At 37.9% G+C, this 21,429-nt stretch overlaps 1 protein-coding gene across 1 annotated transcript in view; it reads right to left on the bottom strand.

Moving 5' to 3' along the window:
• The window catches only part of SVEP1 (sushi, von Willebrand factor type A, EGF and pentraxin domain containing 1), a 186,551-nt gene that overhangs the window by 62,853 nt on the left and 102,269 nt on the right, over window positions 1-21,429 (bottom strand). The window contains exons 16-26 of the mRNA XM_024757284.1: window positions 20,171-20,335; window positions 19,414-19,647; window positions 16,981-17,142; window positions 15,523-15,684; window positions 10,196-10,357; window positions 9,427-9,506; window positions 7,973-8,069; window positions 6,269-6,382; window positions 4,904-5,017; window positions 3,900-4,101; window positions 909-1,066 (exon numbers count right to left, since the gene is read on the bottom strand). Of these exons, the coding sequence (XP_024613052.1) occupies window positions 909-1,066; window positions 3,900-4,101; window positions 4,904-5,017; window positions 6,269-6,382; window positions 7,973-8,069; window positions 9,427-9,506; window positions 10,196-10,357; window positions 15,523-15,684; window positions 16,981-17,142; window positions 19,414-19,647; window positions 20,171-20,335 (1,650 nt within the window). The remainder of the gene's footprint in view (window positions 1-908; window positions 1,067-3,899; window positions 4,102-4,903; window positions 5,018-6,268; window positions 6,383-7,972; window positions 8,070-9,426; window positions 9,507-10,195; window positions 10,358-15,522; window positions 15,685-16,980; window positions 17,143-19,413; window positions 19,648-20,170; window positions 20,336-21,429) is intronic.

The following is a 21,429-nucleotide window of genomic DNA, read 5'->3' as shown; positions in this document are numbered from 1 at the left end:
CCGATGTTCACAGCAGCACTATTTACAATAGCCAAGACATGGAAGCAGCCTAAATATCCATCAACAGATGAATGGATGAAGAAGATGTGGCATGTATACATATATATGGACCATTTTAAAATGTGGACCATTTCTAAAGCCTTTATTGAATCTGTTACAATGTTGTTTCTGTTTTGTTTTGGCCACCAGGCATGTGGGATCTTAGCTCCCCAACCAGGGGTCGAACCCACACCCCCTGCATTGGAGGACGAAGTCTTAACCACTGGACAGCCAGTCCCTAACAAATTCTTTTAAATAAAATCATCCGTGAGTATCTAAGACAGGAAACGCACTCAGCAGTGAAAGGAAGCTGAGAAACAGGGAACGGTTGGAAGGACAGGTGGGGTTGGGGAGTCATTAAAGATGAGAGACTCTAAGCACATGTGTGGAGCGATTGATACTGCAGGAGAGAAGGAGCGGGTCGCTGCAAGGGCAACTCTCCAGCCCTGCTCAGGGCTCTGGCTCCTCTCCATTTTATGAGCCCCAATCCTGCATATCCCACTCAACAGAACAAAAGTCCTACAGCTAAAAGACTCCAGTGCTCTGAGAAAGCAGTTTAGCATTGACTCTCAAACATACCCATGGATTCTGACCTTCTAAATCAAGTGACCTTTCAAAGCATCCTTTCTAAACATGCAGAGTTCTGCTAAATTAGATGTCCTCCATTTCTCCCTTACATCTCTAAGCTTCAGCCTCCTGTGCTACTGGAGATAACATGAACCAGTCTAGTGGGTGGCTGTGAAGAATGAGTACAAAATGCTTTGCATAGTTTTTGGTATATAGGTGGTGCTCAGTGCAGGTAAAAATTGACACTGTTATTATATCATTATGGTTAGTATCGTTATTAATAACATTAAGTTCATATATACCTGTTTCACACCTGCTGCCTGAAAATCCTGGCTGACATTTACAACTGTATGAGTTTAATTCATCCACACAGGTGGCCTGATTTCTACAGGGGTTAGACTGACATTCGTTGATGTTCAAATCACAGTGTGGCCCTGTGAAGCCCACTGCACACTGGCACCTGAAAGAAAACAAACTATTGTAACAGAATAGCTGCAGAAAGGGCATTAGAAGCAGTCTCCAATGACAACACTGTCTCAAAAGACTCTGAAAAGCTGAAGTGCTATTATGATCTCTCTTATACGTGGAATCTAAATATATGTGTACACACACACACACACACACACACACACACTCCAAGCTTATAGAACATAAGCCAGAGACGGGAGTGGGAGGTGGGAAAAATAGGTGAATCCTTTTGTTTTTCTCTTTTTTCAGTTTAACTAGATTGAATTTTTTTAAAAACCCTGAAATGCTGAAACATATTTTCCCCACTAAAACAGTGCTTTAACTGTTACTTTTTTAAGTTCATTCAAAGAAATCTATTTAAGACAACATATATTTGAGATATTGTAGTAGCAAAAATAGAGTATAAAGCAGTTCTGGTCAAGGTGAAGTATTATTCATACATTGGGAATTTCTCTCCCCACAGAAGTGCTAGAAAAAACAAAAATTCACATATGTTAATCCACTCTCTGTAACAATGAGGTACTTTACAGATGAGTAAACCGTGGCTCAGAGAGGTTAATTTGCCTGAGTCCTCTTTTTACTAAGTGCTGGAGGAGGACTTTGATCTCAGTCTAGTGGCTTATTCTTAATCAATATGCCATAGAGTCTCTGTGGTATGCAACAAACGCTTTAAACCCCTCAGAATGGAGAACACACCTAATGATGTCAAATGTTGACAAAGGTGTCATGAAATGGGAAATCTCAGTGAGTACAACTACCACTTGACAATGTCAAGGGAAGTGGAGAGTTTGCACTCCCAGAGCCCTGTATGTCCATTTCTAGTACGAACTCTAGGAGATTACTGCCCAGGTGCACAAGGACACATATAGCAAATGTTCACAACAGCATCATGGAGAAGCGAATGGGAAGATAAACCATGGTATAATCCTTCAGTGGAATACTAGTCAGCAGTTGAAATGAGCAGACTAGAGCCAAATGTATCAGTCTTGAAAATACATAGTATTGAGTGAAAAAACAAAACCCAAAATACAAAGGGATATATATACATATAATATACCACTTAATGTAACATGTCAAACTACACTATATGCTGTTTATGAAGTCATATACATAGTAAAACATAAAGTCTGAATGAGAAAGATATAAACCAACTTCAGGACAGTGATTACTGTTGGGGAAGAAGAGAAATATGTGTGGGTGTTGTGCATGTGTGTGTGTGTATGTATGCATATTTGGAGGGACTCCAAATCTATCTTTAGAATTTGATTTTTTAAACACGAAAGATATAAATCAAATATGGCAGAAGGCTAAGGTTTGATAATTACTGTGATGAGTGCATGACTTTTGTTATTCTTTGTAATTTTCTGTATGTCTGAAATATTTTTAATTAAAAAGGAACTGCCCAATAAATGTAGTGAATATTGTTAACCAGCATGTTTATATGGGGACCTCTTTGATATTGGCAATAATATGAATAAATGGTATTTGGGGGTTTAAAAGAAAATCTCCGTTGGAATTGGCGTGCATCTTTATGGAGTTCTGTGTAGTTGAGGGTAAATCTATTTTGGCTGGAATTTCACTCATCTTTACATGTACATGTGTGATATCATTATGGCAGTTCAATATCTTTGTCTATGAAACAGATTCACTTTGGTGGCAACTAACATTCCTTTTGAATTAGGAGGGTTTACCTTCACCTTTCCTCTAGTTAGGATTTAGACAAATTTGGTATTCATCAATTGTTTTGGACCCTGAGGAGAGTTTGGAACTCTTGCTGTTCATTTGGAAATTCTCATTGCCTATGGTTAGGGGCTGTATGCCAGAAGATATAAAAAAGCCCACGAAAAGATGATGCTACCCTGCTAAGACCTCATTTCCATATTAAGAGTGAAAGTCTCACTGGGAGAACTGGCTTCCTATTTCTTCCAGATAGTATCCTAGCTCTGTTAGGGGACGGTAATGGAAGGGGGCTGAACCGGAAAAGTACTGGGAAATGTTGCAACTGGGGTAGAATTCTTTGTTTTTTTTTTTTTGCTTTTAACTTTTGAAAACTTACAGAACCAGTTGTTTGTTGAGGGCAATAAAGTTTCCTAAAATTTTGCAAGCAAGACCAGTCTGTCTTTTGCACTGCAGAAGCCACAGATCCTGCAAGAGGAAGGGGATGGAATAGGGCAGACTTGATAGTAATAAAAAAAAAAAAGTGTTGGTTTTCAAACTGTTTTCTACTGGCACCCTAAGAGCTGCCTCAGGAAGACAGAGTCTTTCTCCCCACAAACACTACTATTTTCAACCCCAAAAGCTTAGCTTTTATTGTTTTATTTGTTTACACTCAGATTTCTCCTGAAACAAGGGTTACTAAACTAAAAAAAAAAGTTTGAAAACCATGGTTACAGAATGTAGAATGGCGCTGTGACAGTAGAATTGCACAATTCCTATTTTAGCTAGTGGGAAACCTCCAGCTAAAATATAAAACATTTAAAACTGGGTGTTATACAGTGTCTCTGCATTTGCTTCTGAATAAATGTGCTTCCCTTCATCTTTTATGACTTCCCAAGTATAGAACAGTGGTTTCCAAGTCTGACTGTGCATCAGAATCACCGGGGAACTTAAAACATAGAGGTTGTCTATTTTAAAACTATAGACTTTACCCAAGACTTAGGAAATCAGAACATCAGGTGGTAGGCTGAATCTACCATAGCTTATCCTTGGGCTAGGATTTGGGAAGGGCTGACTTGGAATTCAAAGTAATACTCTGGAAAGACTGCAGAATGGCTGAACAGTTAAGATAATAAAAATAGTGAAAGGAGCCAGACTTAGTCTTTTACCTGAAGCTATTGGCACCGTCCTTGCAGGTAGCTCCATTTTTGCACGGTTGGCTGAAACACTCATCCATGTTGATTTCACACCGGTTGCCCAAAAATCCAGGCGGGCACTTGCACAAGAAGCCCCCAAGCTGATCTTCACAGACTGCATTATTTAAGCATGGGCTTGACTGGCATTCATTGACTTCCGTTTCACAGTGTAGGCCTGGGGATGGATGAGGACGAGAAGGAGCCCGCATGTTAACCCCTTGGGAAAACTGGGATCAAGGTGCTGACTCCTTAGGGCATGCTGCTTCTAAAGGACGGGAATGGAGGCTGCAGAGCCACTGGCCTACCAAACTGGTTTCACAGCCATTCTTCAACAAGCTCTGGCTTTTCTACATCATTTTAGGACTGTGTTTTTGAAAATCTGCTCTTTCAATCTTACCTCTTTCTGAAACGAACATTAGCAATGAATATCTAATTGAGACAATGTTAAAAAATGGAACTAGCAAATTTAGTTCAAAACGTTCCTCTGTTTCTTTGACCTTGCCTCTTTCCTTCACTGATCATTTTCTGTTTTGGACTTCTTCTTTATCAGTTAAGTGTAGATAGACAGATATTTTAACTCTATTATATAGCATCCATTCACAATATGATTTTATATAATTTAACTCCAGTTCCTTCTTGAGTGCTTGTCTTAGCATATCAACTCATGTCTTCTTTCTCTCTTTCTGTCTCTATATACACATATATATACACACACATGTACAGGAACATATTAGTTTTCTGAACTGTTTTAGAGTAAATTGTAGAAATGATGCCCTTTTACCCCTAAATACTTCAGTGTGAATTTCCTCAAAAATAAGGACTCTCTCTTATGAAATCACAGCACACTTGTAAAATCAGAAAATTAATATTAACTTATATAATATTACATATATATATATATGTAATGTTCGTAAATGTAATGATTTCTGGGGCTTTACAGAACTCTGTGACAACTAGGAAGAATGGAAACATCTTACCCATGTATCCTTTCACACACGTGCAGCGATAACCAGCTAAGCCATCAACGCAAGTTCCTTTATTTGAACAAGGACTGGAGCTACACTCATTTATGTTTTCTTCACAGAGTTGACCTGCAAAGAATCACAGAATATTTGAGCTGGAGAAAACTGAAAGGAATTTAAGACTAATCGGTTTTCCAGCAAGTTGTTCAAGCGTAAGAGCAAAACGATTGGAAACCACGGCTAACATGTTTGTGAAAAATTTTGCTCTTTGCCAAATACAAGTATTTGCTGAATAATATTCCAATATATGTTATATATATGATATCTATCTATCTATCTATATGTATGTATGTATGTATGTATGTATGTATCTACCTACCTACCTACCTATCTCACATTTTCTTTATCCATTCATCCCTTGATTTATACTTAGCTTGTTTCCATATCTTGGCCGTTGGCTATTGTGAATAATGTTGCAATGAACGTGAAAATACAGATATCTCTTTGAGATAGTGATTTCATTTCCTTTGGATGCATACCCAGATGAGGGATTGCTGGATTGTATGGTAATTCTATTTTTAATTTTTTGAGGAACCTCCATGCTGTTTTCCATAATGGCTGCACCAATTTACATTCCCACCAACAGTTCACAATGGTCCCCTTTTCTCCATGTCCTTGCCAGCACTGTTATCTCTTATCTCTCTTAATTTTTAATTAATTTTTATTGGAGTATAGTTGATTTACAATGTTGTGTAAGTTTCTACTGTACAGCAAAGTGAATCAGTTATACATATATCCACTCTTTTTAGATTCTATTCCCATATACGTCATTACAGAGTATTGAGTAGAGTTCCCTGTGCTATACAGTAGGTCCTTATTAGTTATTTATTTTAAATATAGTAGTGTTTATATGTCAATCCCAATCTCCCAATTCATCCCTCCCCCTCCTTTTCCTTTTGGTAACCGTTTGTTTTCTACATCTGTGACTCTATTTCTGTTTTGTAAATAGGTTCATTTGTGCCATATTTTTTAGATCCCACATATAAGCAATATCCTATGATATCTGTCTTTCTCTTTCTGACTCACTTCACTTAGTACAATAATCTCTAGGTCTATCCATGTCGCTGCAAATAACATTACTTCATTCTTTTTCATGGCTGAGTAATATTCCATTTTTTGTGTGTGTGTGTGTGTGTGTGTGTGTGTGTGTGTGTGTGTGTGTGTGTGTACACACCCCCACACACACATCTTCTTTATCCATTCCTCCGTCGATGGACATTTATCTTTTGGTAATAGTCATTCTAACAGGTGTGAGGTGGTAACTCATTATTTTAAGGATTCCAGGGTTAATATTCTAAGAACGAGAAACTTTCCCCTTACCTGTGTAACCAGATGGGCATTCACAAATGAACTCCCCAACTTGGTCTTTACAAATTCCATTGTTGTAGCATGGCAGTGAGCTGCATTCATCAATGTCTGTTTCACATTTTAAGCCTAAAATGCAAACCAGACACTGAAGGTCAATCAAAGAGCGGATTAACAGAAACAGAACCATGATCATTTAAAGATAATTATCCCAATAATCTGAATTTATGTGGAGTGGTGGTGGTGAAGGAAAGGGCAATATTTGTTAAGAGCTACCATCTAGTTAAGTATTTAATGAAGTATTTACCTCTCTCTAAACAGCTTTAAGATATCCTTATAAGGATACATAAAAGATAGCAAAAGATCCTAAGTTAGAAGTAGAGGGGGAAAAAGGGAAATCTGGAAGCATAAAATAGAGCCAGGAATTAGTTTAATTCCAAAGTGAAAAATACAGTCATATATACTTGCTACCAAGGCCACTTGGCGGAGGAGGGGTGGCGGGACTAAATCCTGCCAGATCTCAGCTCATATGTCAGGTATCCTAGAATGGGGTGTATCTTCCCATAGGGTGCACACAGGCTTTCTATGGGCTAGCTCTGCCGAAACCCAGGTTCTTCTGCACCAGGGGGTCTCAAAGTGTGGTCCCCGGACCAACAATATCAGTAATCCCCTGGGAATGTGACAGAAATGCAAATTCTCACAACTTCCCTAGACCTACTGAATCAGAAATTCTGGGATTGGGCTCCAGCAATCTGTGTTTTAAGAAGTCCTCCAGATGATTCTGATGCATGTCAAAATTTGAGAATCATTGTCCTATATTATGCTTTTCTCAACCACCTCTCATTTATAAAATTCTAGGACAAGTTCATTATTTCTTGTGGAATGTTGGGACAAAAATTTTTATAGGAATTGAAACACACACACATGCACATATGCACATGTTGAAATAAGTGGAATGACAACATTCTGTATTTTGTTTTCCAACTTCTCTTTTGCTTATCTTGTGGTGAATTATTTAAATACCACTTTCTCATTAAAAACACTTCATGTTGGCGGCATAAAACTCGAAAAAAAATGTAAAAACTGCATTTCTGGAAGAAAACAGGAAATTATTTTAAATAAACTGCAATTTTTAAGATATAGTTCATTTCTCCTCAAAAATTATATTTCTGGACTGAGCTGGAATTTGAACCAAACTGCAAGAAAACATAATTCTTACATAATTCCTACATAATCAAGTTCAAAGCCACGCTGTTTTTCTAAGCACAGCTTCCAGAAAGAAAGAAAGCAACAAATCATGGCCATTCATGAGAACTTCCATTCATGTGAAGCAAATGAGAGAAACTGGAGTTTGTTTAAAAATGTTTATGCTGGACAATCTGTTCTATGTTGAGTGTCATGCACTTAATTTGTGTTAGAATGCAACCTTGGACACGGCCTCTGGAACCGTATCCCAATTTAAATCGTGAGTTATGATGTGACTTTTCATAGAGAAGATGATTCTTTATTCTTCCCCCAAAACGTGCAAAGAAAACTGTCATTCGTAAGATACGTATGCTTTTTTCACTTATTGGTTTGTCTTGTTCAACCAAACTTTTGTGCAATTATACAGTCTAATGTATCTTATGGCGTTTATTTTTAATGTTTCAAAGTTTGATACTGCAAGTCACAATGATACTGTATGAAAAACACATGAAAATTTGCATTCCTCTGTGTTACCTGTATATCCAGTTGGACAGAGACACACATAACCACGCCCAAGTTGTTGGCAGGTTCCACCATTGTGGCAGGGGTTTAAGAAACATTCATGGAAAACCTACCAGTGGCAGAAAAGAAATTTATCAGAGACAAAACACTATTTGTTTCAAAGCAATTCTGAGTAGGGAGCTAGAAGGTTTACATCAGGTTTCGGTTTCCAGGTGAGTCCAGCTGGACGGCTGCCTGCATAACGCTGGGACCTGCCATATATGGGCACAAATGCTATATATTATTCTTGAGTGATGTTCTGATAAACCCAGGCAGTGTTGCTAAATGCTGGCTCCATTTAAGGCATTTTGAAAAGTATACTAAGGACAGGCCCCAACCCAGACCAGCTAAATCAGGAATCTGTGCAAGTGGTATCTGTGCATCATTTTTAAAAGTAAGCCAGGGCTTCCCAGGCGGCGCAGTGGTTGAGAATCTGCCTGCCAATGCAGGGGACACGGGTTCGAGCCCTGGTCTGGGAAGATCCCACATGCCGCAGAGCAACTGGGCCCGTGAGCCATAACTCCTGAGCCTGCGCGTCTGGAGCCTGTGCTCCGCAGCAAGAGAGGCCGCGACAGTGAGAGGCCCGCGCACTGCGATGAAGAGTGGCCCCCACTTGCCACAACTAGAGAAAGCCCTCGCACAGAAACGAAGACCCAACACAGCCATAAATAAATAAATATATTTAAAAGTAAGCCAGTGGATTCTAATACGTCTGTGTCCATTACACGCAGTTTCAAACATGACTTATGAAGCCGTTATAAGTGAGTATGTTTGGATGTAGGAAGTTAAAATAAGAAATATAACTTCATTATCCTCCTTAAAAATACTTAAAGCCAAGGAATTTATTATGACATTGGGCAAGGTGCATTCAGAGTAATGGCTGAATCACCCAAAATAATTATTCTTAACTAGTCTTCAAAAAAATAAATGGAAAAGTTTTATGAGTTATGTTTCTTATTTTTTAAAAAACCCACAACTTACTCCAATAAATGATTTTTATTTTTGCTGGCAAAAAATTTACATAACTTTCATGAAAGTTGAGTAACTCTTCCTGCTAATCGGAAAAGGCCTTTGGTTAATCCAAACGCCCTTACTCAAATGATGGGTTATGCTCATGGTACATGGTACATGTTAATTATTAGCAAATCAAAAGACTCCCCACATCTACAATTCTCTGTGCCAGACATCGCTGGGAAAAATTCCCATTTCTGGTACTTAGAACTTCTAATGCTGCATTTTTGGAAAGTTCATTTCATAAGTCATAAGCAAATGTAATTATTCATTGATAATATTCATGAGTCTTGATCAGGTGAAGTTTCAACTCTGGTAGTTTTCCTCTGTGGGACATGTATAATGACAAATTGTTTTCCAAGAATTCCATTAGAGAAAATTTTATGAATATAAAATGGACTTGCCTGACTGCTGACTTCATACTTCTTTTTGATATGTCCAGGAGAAGCAACGGGCACTATACTTTCCTCTGCTGCTGAGAAAGTTGAACTAAAACCTAATAAAATTATGGGAAAACAAGTGAAAAACATATTTGTGTGTAGTAGATATTACCAATAAATAGACTCTGTTTATTTTTTTTCTTTTTTAAAAACTGAAGTATAGTTGTTTTACTGCTAATTTCTGCTGTACAGCAAAGTGATTCAGTTATACAAATACATACATTCTTTTTAAAAATTCTTTTCCATTATGGTTTATCATAGGATATTGAATATAGTTCCCTGTGCTATACAGTAGGGCCTTGTTTATCCATTCTATATATAACAGCTTACATCTGTTAATCCCAGCCTCCCACTCCACCCCTCCTCCAAAAGCCCCTCCCCCTTGGCAACCACAAGTCTGTTCTCTAGGAGCAGACTCTATTTAAATACCATAGTCAAGATTCTGATTCTCAGAGTGGGCAAAGCCACATATATTTTGTTTCAGTAATATAAAGAGAGCACAGAGATGGACTGAATTATGTCATTAAATTCTAGACTTTTAGAAATTTGGAATTTATCAAGTTCGACACTCCCAAAATAAGAATCTCTGAGTCACTGTCATCAAAAAGACCTTCAAAAGGATAGTTTAACACATCCAGACACCCAAAGGCACTGAAAATAGTAATATTCAGAATTGAAGCTACCGCAGAGATAAACAAAAGTCTCCAACACAGGGTTACATGAGAAATGAAGTATATCATCTTACTGGAACAATCTGTGATGGATCTGGCACCAGTGATGGTTGTAGTTCCATAAAAGGGACAAGATAAGCAGAAGGACTTCCCTGGATTGGGTTGGTAGTAGTCTCGAGGACATGGATAACAGGGCATTAACCCAGAACGAGAGAACTCTCCTACTGGACAAGGCACTGCAAAAGTAAGAACAAATCATTTGTGCTTCATAGTAGTATACCCTACCTCTAAAAGAAGCTTTGGTTATAAGAAAGCTGTCGCATTGCTAATATTTTCCCTTGCACGTACTTAATACCCAGACCATTTTATCACCTAGATAAATGTATTGTTGTTTCCTTCCCATCTTTAACAACACACAGCAACTCAGGAAAAATCAGAATTGGCCATATAATATTGTGTTATGATTTTTCCACTTAACTTTATATCATAAGCAAATCATTCCCCAAATCATTAAGTAACATGGTGTTTAACAAATGAAAACTGTTTAACAAATGAAAACTCATTGGCAGACCATAATCGATCTCACATTTCCTCTCCTATTGAACACTTAGCTTGTTTCTACTAGTTTGCTATTATAAATAATGCTGACATGAAATTTTCTCTATAAATTTTTTAATATAGCTCTGATTATTTCCTTGGGATAATACTTGACTTTGAGTAGTTGAGTAGTTAGAGCTAAAGATATGACAATTTAAAGCCAGAAATATGTCATGCCCAAATGTTTAAATAATGTAATTTACAGTCCCATTGGCAGCGTATGAAATCACCCTTCTCACTGCATGCTCAGCCTTCAAAATGATTATTTAATTTTTTCCTACTTGAAGGTAAAAATGGAATCACGCTGTTATTTTAATTTGCATTTTGATGATAAATGAAGTTGCGCTTTTTACGTTTACCAGAAATTTTTATTTCCCCTGTAGAGTTGTCTATTATTTATTGGGGGTCTTTTATTTTTAAAACTTTTAATGTCATTTTGGGTTAGACATGCTTTTCGTAAACAACATGCAGTTGAATATTATCTTTTAACCAAATTGGAAATTCTCTTGCCAAGATTTGGTGGAATATAAGAAAACAGCCCCAAACATAAATTTTGGTTACATTTGGCAGAAGGATAGTGGGGTAGAGTACCCATGATTAAATCCTTGGGTTGGGGTTTTAGACGGTGATCCATAGACAAATTCAGGTGGACTGTGTGAACTGGAGTCATTTGGGTGAGCCCTAAAACCATTATAAACTGAGAAAACTACTAAAACTATTAAGACTTGTCTGCATAAAATTAAGTATAGAAGACAGGACACAGGGAAACAGCTACTCAGGATATCAGCGTACTTATCATTTAGGTTTTGGATTCTTGATAATAAAAATTAGTATAGCAGAAATAATTACCAATATGGTTGAAAAATTTAGAGATACACTTGAGGCTCAAGGGAGCATGATACTTCAAGTGATGGCATCTCTTTTTTATTGGTATGACAATAAACATTAAGTAAATGACAACACATCTGTCATAATCTCAAGACGCTTTGATCAAACTTCTTAAGCAAAAAGAGCCAGGCAAATCTCTTGTAAAAGAGCTCTTTTACGTACCCAACTGACAAAACCTAGGGAGTCGAATCAAGAGATGGCAGAAGATAACATAGATATTAATGCATATTTAGAAAAAAAAATTTCTGGCGGCTACATTTGCTATATTCAAGAAGAGCTTTAAACTACAAGTATCTTTGTTTCACCAAGAATAAAATAATCTACTCTGTTACTAGATGTAGAGAGGGCTTTGCACAAACATATTATAAACCTATAGGAGTTTAAAATGGGTTTTCTGATTCCCAAGTTTCCAAAAATGATTGTCTATTTGGAAAAGGTACCTTCCAAGTAGCTAATTAGTCAATTGGAAGCATAAATCTTCCACTGATAAAAGTATACATTTTCTGTTTGAGAGGATATCTATGAGTGTGCATGATATGCTAGAAATATAAATGCTGCCACTTAAACCCAAGATGCTATAATGAATTAAACTGTTTTTTTTCCATATAACTTTTTTCAGTAAAATCTTAAAAAGAAGAAAAAGAAATCTTAAAAAGAAAAAAAGACTGTGCCCCTAAAAACGGACAGAATTATACTGTCAGTTGTAGCACATAATTATACTATAATTGTCAAAAATTATACTAAGATATAATAATAATAAAATCTTAAGATTAAAAATAAGCCAATTAGCATCTCAAAATAGCAAACATGGTGTTGTGATGTCTGTACTTTGCTTTTTGACCTAGAAAGTGTAAAATAAACTTTCATGTGGAAATTAGTTTAAATTACATTCCAAGGGCAGACAGTTGTCATCACAAATATACTTTCCAAGAGTGAATAATCAGCATTTAATATATAATTTATATATGCAGTACATATATATAAAAATATATATACACACACACATACACACACATATATGAATGTATATACATAATAATAGCACTATCTAGTACACAGTACAGTATTAAATACACATGCATACACACATGACACAGTTCCTAATGGACTAATGTCATAAGAAAAGATGTGAGAAAGTTTCATTTTGAACCTTGGCCAGAGAAACTGTGGTTTCTAAATCAAGACAAATGGAACAAAACTCTTCTCACCTCTTCTACTGTAGAGAAAGAGGAAAAAAGTATTCAAATATGCCAAAAGTGATATCAAAATAGAATTAAAAATAAAGCACTGAAATGACCAGGGAAAAATGTAACCTCACATGTCTGTCCCCTGATAGTATAAAGGAATAAATACAGCCTTGGAGCCATTGGTTTCCTGTGACAAAGCCAAAAGTCAAAGCCTCTTATTCTGAGCCTCCTTTTAACTTCATCCTACAGGGTTGGGCTAAGAAGTGTTATCATCCTGTACCACAAATAATCTTTCCTTCTATTGGAAACAACACCGTCACCAAAAACTCATTTGTGGGATTAATTATTTTGATAAAAATCATTTTTAAAAAATGGAAAATTTCAGGCTCTTTTGTAACCAAGACTATTTAGTATCCTAATAAGTGACAATCGGTGAAATGTATAAAGAATGTTACATTATGCTAACATAGTAATATACTTAAAGATAACTGCTGTATTTATTAATGATATTTTCAGTTCAACAGGCCAAAGGAGGCAAAAAGTGATATGTCAGCAAAAAATAAGATAAACTGTACAACATGCCCATAAAACATAAATCAGTACAGAAAGAGAAAAGAGGAGAAGGAGAGAAAGAAAGAAGGGGAGGGGGAGAGAGTGACAGAAAAGGGGTTGGCTGAAAACTAAGGAAAATATATAAGGGACTGTTTTAGAACTCACACACATTTAAATTTAAAGTAAAAGTAAAATGGTGTTTATCCAGCACCGCAAGGGAAAGTGTCATTACCAAATATTACCAGTTCCTACTCAGGACAAGTAGACTGTGGTTAAACATATGCTAGAAATATTAGGAGAAATGGAACAGTTACCAGAAGTTTAGAGATTTCCTGGGAATTATAATTACTTAATTGCAGTAATTTGCTATTAAAAAACCTCAAGGCTTATTTGGAAAGTTAAAGGAAAAATTTTGTCAACTATGAACTTGTTTCATTGTAAAAATCTAGTTGCTTTTGTGGTTGGAAGGAAGGAAGGAGAGAGGGAGGGAGGGAGAAAGGGAGACAGACAGAGAGAGGGGATTTTTTCCTGCAGACTTTCTTCCATAGTTAGCTTGTATACTGACAAAATAATAGTCTTTGGCAGATCTCTTTCAACCATAATGTGAGGTTTTCTTTGACTTTTAATTAAAAAAAAAAATCCACAGCTGGTATTACACAACACACATGGTTTCTGAGTTTCAAAGAGGTCCTAGTCAAATTCTCTACTCATCAGTGAAACGTTAGGTTGATGAACACTGCCCTCCCAATTCCTCTCGTCTAAGAGGCTTTCATCTACTGTGAAATTCTCAGAGTCAACCCGATGGAGCACATAAAACCTATAACTCACAGCATGTATTTCCTGTAGCACTTAAGTTATGAGGACTCCCAGGATGCAATGCTGGACACGCCCCCATCCCCTCCCTACCACCACACTCAAAGCATCTGTTTTCTAGGACTCTCAGACTCTAAGTGGATGCAGATGTATGTATGATTGGGGTGCAATGAGGATGGGATGTGTGTGTGTGTAGCTTGAGGGAATGGGGAACCAGCAGACTGGCTTCTTAAAAACATCACTCAGTAAGGGAAGAGTTTAAACTTTCAGATTGCCATAGACCTTAGGTTTTTCAGTAAGGGTATAAAGAATGGGGAGGACTCACAATTTTTTAAAAAGTCATCTTTTAGCCAGGCATGCTTGTTCTGTTCCCAGTGATGTAGCAGAGGGAGGCCAACAAATTTTTATTTTTTGCAAAGTTCCACTGAAATTGCAAAGTCATTGCAGTTTATGGGAGTTTCTGGCAATAGGCTGACCTTGACTGTCAGACCTAGTTTCACTGTCATTCTAAGTTTTCACCTTTTGCTTTTGTTTATGGCTTCCAGTTTTTTCACTGCTGGAAAACTGTACTTGGTAGGGATGTTAGAACTATTTGAAAAATAGAACTCTAATCTTTATATTTCTATTTAAACCAGTTGTTCTCAATGTGTGGTCCCTGGACCAACCAGAATCAGCATCACTTGAGAACTAGTTAGAAATGCAAATTCTCAGGCCCCACACCTGACCTGCTGAATTAAAAACTCTGGGGCTGGGGCCCAGCAATCTATGTTTTAACAAACCCTCCATGGTGACATTTGAGAACCAAAATTAGTCATACTTTAGAATCACCTGGGGGAACTTCAGAAGAAAACCAGAAAACTTAAATCAGAATATCTGGGGGGGCAGAGACTGGGTTTCAGTATTTTAAAAATACTGATGTAAATGTGCAATGATTCTAGTATGCAGCCAGAGTGGATAATCACTCATGAAGATCTTCAAACTGTAGGGAATGAACGTTACAATTCAGAGGTTGTATTTTTAGAGTTTCAAGGAATGTTAGCCAAGACCTCATTTTATACCCAAGGAATCTAAGTTCCTAGTTGAGATGTATTTCTATCATATCATGTGGCCACATGGTTACAAATGTTGAGGGCTGGGACCAAGTCTTGTGCTTCTTGTGTGTTCCTAACGGTACCAGCACGGTGTTTATATTATGGGTGTTTACATTTAAGTATTGACTGGCCAAATAGAAGGAAACTCTCTATGAAGAGACGGTTATTTACATTCTTTGCATGCAGTAGACATATGGTTTTGCTAAAAAGATTCCACTCCTCCATGCGTAGAACCTAGGAGGCTTGAAAAAAAAGTGATGTCTAAGACTTAACCTCCACAAGCAGAAATGTCCACGGCTCCTCTCTTCACTGTTGAAGTATTTTCTGGACATACGAGGCATCCCCGGGAACCAAACGCTGGCTGATAGCTGCCCAGTGGACAAGATTCGCAGGTCTCAAGCCCATTTGATGAGTAGGTGCCTTGTTTACACTGAGCTAAAACGAAAAATGTAACGTGGTTAATAACGATGACATCAGCTATACAAAATTAGCACTGTGTACAATAGGATTTTCCACATTTTAATTTACTCAGGATAGAATGAGGGTCACGAAGAACTCCAAGCATACATGTCATATTTTAGACTCCCCGTACTTCCGTATATTAAGTCTTAGGCTCATTTCCAGTTACTTGTATTATGATGTAGCACGGTGTTTGACACATAGAAAATGTCGACAAAGAGTTTTTGGGTGAAGTTAGAAATCTGCACCTCAGAAAGGCACACTCATAAGATCAAACTGTTACGGGGAAGCTTGTTTTTGTACAAGTTCTCAGCTTATACACTGTTCCCTTGAGTGACTGAAAACCCCCGAATGAGCTAGAGTCTCATGACTATGCTGGCACCTTTTTTCCCTCTAAATAAGAACTGGCCCTCTTACCTCCTCCTGCCTGCAGACACCATTTCATTTGAGGGTTGGCAGAGAGGAAGTAAAAGTAGTCTTAGCATCAGGCCCAGAGAGGTTAATTAAGCAACTTTCCCAAACTCATAGCAATGGTTTTGTAGTAGAGCGGGCTTAGGACCAGATTCCCCAATTCCCAGTGCACTGTCCTTTCCTCCTGCCCTTCTCCTCCGGATGACTCTCATTTTCAGCGCTGCTAACATTTTTAGTGCATTTGCAATCACCTAGCGCTGCTCTCAAGTTTACGTGTCATGAAGTACCCACACCTGCATTGGCAACAATAGGCAAGGAGGAACAATTCTGCAATTCCTTCTTTTAGGTGTGTCTTACTGTAACTTTAAATGTGAAAGAAAATGTTTCCATCGGGAATGTTCATTGAGAATAACAGTAACAATATTTTGAAAGGACTGGATATTTTAGTAGCAAGAATAGGTGCATATGGGTCTGTAGTTATTCCTTTCCAAGTAGAGTGAATCTCATCATACCAATATTATTCTAACAAAAAGCAGCCTACTGCTTGCTAAGAGCCATGAAAGTCCTTTCCACCAATTAAAGTGAGATTCACTAAAACACCCAGGTTCATTGATGAATGTGGATTCGAGTTCTTGACAGTGGAGTTTGACTTAGAGCAATGGACTGTTGCAAAAGGAAAGATAAATGGACTTCTCTAAAGTGAGGGAAACATTCAGGTAACAGTTTGCAATTAAAAGAAAGAAAAAATCAATTAATGAAATTGCTTTTGGTAATGCTCATATTTCATCCTATTTGCCATTGAGATTTTACAACTGGAAACAAAATTTAGGCTTCTGGTCAAAATGAGCTCTAAGCCCCTACCTTTACATTCCGAGCTACTTCTTGAATGGAGATATTCAGTGTAAGTTCCAGTTGGACAGGGTTTGCACTCAAGCTGCCCTTCTTCATCTTGATAGGAGCCCATCAAGCAGCTTTCACAGACAGAATTCTCCAGAGAATAGTAGGTTCCCAAAGGGCAATTGACTGAAGAGAAAACAAGCAGGAAACACTGAATATAGCATGGAATGTGCTTTTTCCCTAAGGCATGAGAGTAATAAAGCCTGCTTCCAGATACTATTGTTTATGGGTTAAATTTTACTGCCAGAGGCTTACTCACATGATAAACCTTCCAGAAATGTATTCCTCTAAACCAACAGTAGATTCTTTTTTTTTTTTTTTTGAGAAAATGCAAATTCTTGTTGACCAAGCTTAGTGTTTATATGATGGCGGCTTTGAAGTGTGGGTTAAAGTTCTAATAAACAAGATTATTCTGGAAACACACAGTTCATGGAAGAAGAGGATAAAACAATGAATGTTTAGGTTAATTTAGGGCTTCGAGATATGAAAAATGATTTCATAGCTGTTCTTCTGAATGGTTTCCCTTATGAAATTGAGTGTCCATTATAGCATTATTTCTAGAAATAAAAACAGGCAAAGGTGGTGAGCCTAAAAAAAGTGAGTTAAGTCGACCCTTGTCTCTGATTGCAGGAATTACTGCCCACTGAAGGCAAGTCTGAGGCATCCTCAGACCCAAAGGCTCTGAGGAAACAGGCCAATTTTAGAACCTTCCTTCCTTGAAGATTTGGTCTACTATTTGGACGCCTGGAGTGCAGAATTTCTGAGACCAAAGTGGGATGTTAAATTCACTGAAAGGCTGCTATCGAAGTTAGTATTTTTATAGAGAGGACACTTGAAAGAATCACTTGGGTGATTCTGAGGTGTTAAGGTATGTAAGAATTACCTGGCAACTTATTACATTTCAGATTCCAATGCCCTAACCCCAAGGGGTCAGATGCATCCGTTTTGGGATGGGGCCTTAATCAAGCTGCATTTTGAAAGCACATCAGGGTATGCTGACATAGGTAGTCTGAAGACCACAGGGAGAAATGCAAAATGCTGGCCAAGGCAATTCCTGATTTTCACTCACAGGTTGAGAAAGAAACAAGAGGAGGCTCGGAAAGACAACGTTAATTTTCTTTTGATGGACTGCGTTTATCACACTGTGAAAAACTCAACTGAGCTCTGGGAATAGCAATAAGAACTGTTGAGGAAGGTTTTCCGACCAGGACACAAGAGCCCCAACCTACAGAGGGGTTAACAGAAGACTCACGTCAGTTGGTTCCACTGAGTGTACGGAGTTTGGTCAGAGGAGATCCCGCCATCTATAAATGATGACTTATTAGGGAAAGAGACTGGAACTGATCCAGATTGTGACAGTCTAAATTAGGGGTAAAAGCTAAGGGACTCGGGGGAGGGAGAATGGGGAAGGGAAGTTTAATGGGTCTGGGGTCTCCTTTGGGAGTGATGAAAATGTTCTGGAATTGTGATAGAGGTGACGGTTGAATGACATTGCGATTGTACTAAATACCACTGAATTGTATACTTTTAAAAATAAATTGATTTATTTTATTTATTTATTTTTGGCTGTGTTGGGTCTTTGTTGCTGTGCACGGGCTTCCTCTAGTTGCGGCGAGTGGGGGCTACTCTTCTTTGCGGTGCGCGGGCTTCTCAATGAGGTGGCTTCTCTTGTTGCGGAGCACAGGCTCTAGGCGCGCAGGCTTCAGTAGTTGTGGCACATGGGTTCAGTAGTGGTGGCTTGCGGGCTCTAGAGCACAGGCTCAGTAGTTGTGGCGCATGGGCTTAGTTGATCTGCAGCACGTGGGATCTTCCCAGACCAGGGATCGAACCCGTGTCCCCTGCATTGGCAGGCGGATTCTTAACCATTGCGCCACCAGGGAAGTCCCTGAATTGTACACTTTAAAATGGTTCACTTTATGCTATGTGAATTTCATGTTGGCTGCCTGGGTGGGAATCTCGGCTACACCACTTACTGTCTTAAATGGTAAGACTTACTGGGTAAGTTCTTAGCCTCCCTGGCTTCAGTTTTCTCATGTATAAAATGTACTTAATAAGAATGGTACCTCATATAGTAGCTAAACAGGATGAAACACATGAGACGGGCTCAGCCAGCACACATGAGTGGTCAGAAAGTATGAGTTTCTGTTATTGGAGTTGCTGCTGAAAGCTGTGAGGTCTACAAGATCTATAAATAAAACTAAGATTTGAGTCGCTCACCTAAAATAATTTTCTTGTCATGACCAATAGTGGTTATCTAGACTTCTGAGACACTAAGCATGTAACAATAAGAAAATGTAGCTTTCATCACAATATCCCTTTACAGTTGTAAAATGACTCTATCCATGTCATTTGACCCAATAGGCACCAAATATTTTTGATTACAGGGAGAAGTCTTACCACACATACGCCCTCTCAGCATGGAGCCTGGTCTGCAGAAGAGGAAAGCCTTTTCGGTTTCTAAGGAATTGCTGTCAGCTACAAGCATTTCAGATGCAAGATGAAAGGAATACATGGGCTCCTTAGTAAGGGTCCTTTTCAGTCGATTTGTGATAGTTTCCAATGTCTTAATGAGTCGTTGCTGATTTTCCAATTCAAGGGTATCATTTCTTTCATCAGGTAAGGGCACACTAGCTGAGATAAAAACGAAACAAGAGAAAACATAACACACACACATGGTGTTGCAGGAAGCCATTTGTACTGAGCTTTCACCAAAGAGAAAAAGCATATTAAAAATCTTCCAGGAAAAATAAACTGAAACTTAAACACCACTTACTGAGCAACTAGTACCTGGAGAATATTAAGAACAACACGATTTGTTTTAATCTTTCTCTCCTATGATGGATCTACATCACCCTTTTCTGGAGTTCTTCATGATCACATATTAAATTCCTGCAAACTCTCTCTTTTTAAAAACACACCGTAGTTCATCATGCCAAGATGAGCACAAAGCAGGGGGCTTGTTGCTATGGGAACTATAAAATACATCTGTGATATTAAGAAAAAAATGACAAAACTTGGTTGATTGTGCTTGCCCTGATTTTCAGTTCCAGGGTCATTTCCTAATAATGATAACAAATAGAAAATTTGAAAAACAGGTCTCCAACCAAGAATTTCTCACTATATTAACCTTTTCAAATAGAGAGTCTATCCTTACCTGTGATGTTAAAAATTAACTTAATTTTGTGGTCAGATAATGGGGCACTTCTTTTAATCCGTGAAGATCTGGCTCTGCCAGCGCCCGTGGGTGTTTCTCGCACAGTGTCCAGGAAGTCATCATAAGAGTAATCCAGCCTGTTAGCTGCACCCCAGCCGACAGGTCCTGGACAGTTGGGGCAGAGAGACAAAAGATGTTACAGTTGTACCTTTATCAGCGTTTAGGTTCTAATGTTAGTCCACAAATCAAACTGTCCTTGATCATTGCTTAAATTGCCCATAATATACCATATACAAGGTTTCGTCTGTAATATCATATTGTAGCTTTAGGCGCTTTATATTAAGTTTAGATTACCAATGAATTCCATTAAAAGTATAAAGCAAAGTCTCTGTAGAGCTATACAGGCATTTAAAACATTCTATCCTTGACCTGATAATAAATTACCTTAACTTTAGAGGAAATGGGAGGAGGTACAGATTTTAATCAATTCCTATTTCCCTTCAGGGTTTGCTCCATTCTTGCTTTTTTATATCAGTGTTATAAACTTAATGCATGTAAACAGATTTCCTTTTGTGAAGATTGTTCAAGTATCTGCATATCTGCATTATATTTCAAAGGTGGGGGTAGTTTCTGAGGGCAGCATGTAAGTTAAATGATTGCATAGTTAGGAAACTATGCTGGATGCAGCACGGCTGCACTGATTCTTTAGATGCCCTCCATATCACTGTGATCAACCACAAGGATTCAGACTGTGGCTTCTCATATACGTTGTACAATCTTAGTCAAGCTCCTTCCATCTCTCTGAATCTCAGTTTCTTTGTGTCTAAACTGAGATAACTGTGCTTACCTCATAGGTTTGTCTGTGGAATAACTGAGCTGATTTATGCAAACTGGCTCATATTTGACTCATTCTAAAACCTCAGTGATAGTAAATGATATTAATATTGGTCTAGCCATACTGTTGTTGTTGCTTAGTTAGGTGCGTTAAACATCAAATTCTATTTATACAGACTTGTCCACTTGAGTAAGTTGGTTTTTGAGGGTGTTTTTGTTTTTTTTTTTTTTTAGCTTAATTCATGTTTTGGGCCATTAAAAAGAACTGGGATCAATATTTTTGTTTTTCACTTAAACATTTGTCCCACAAGTGTCATGTAGCCATTATGTTGATAGAAAAAAAAAAAACAGATTAGCAAAGAGAAAAATATAAGAGATTACTTATAATTCCATCACATGGAAATAACTACCGTAACATTTTAGGC

Source organism: Neophocaena asiaeorientalis, unplaced genomic scaffold, assembly GCF_003031525.2.
Source record: "Neophocaena asiaeorientalis asiaeorientalis breed wild unplaced genomic scaffold, Neophocaena_asiaeorientalis_V1.1 scaffold432, whole genome shotgun sequence".
In the NCBI taxonomy this organism is placed as follows: Eukaryota; Metazoa; Chordata; class Mammalia; order Artiodactyla; family Phocoenidae; genus Neophocaena; species Neophocaena asiaeorientalis.
Note: the sequence above shows the minus strand (reverse complement) of the source record. Positions and strands in the feature narration are given on the sequence as shown.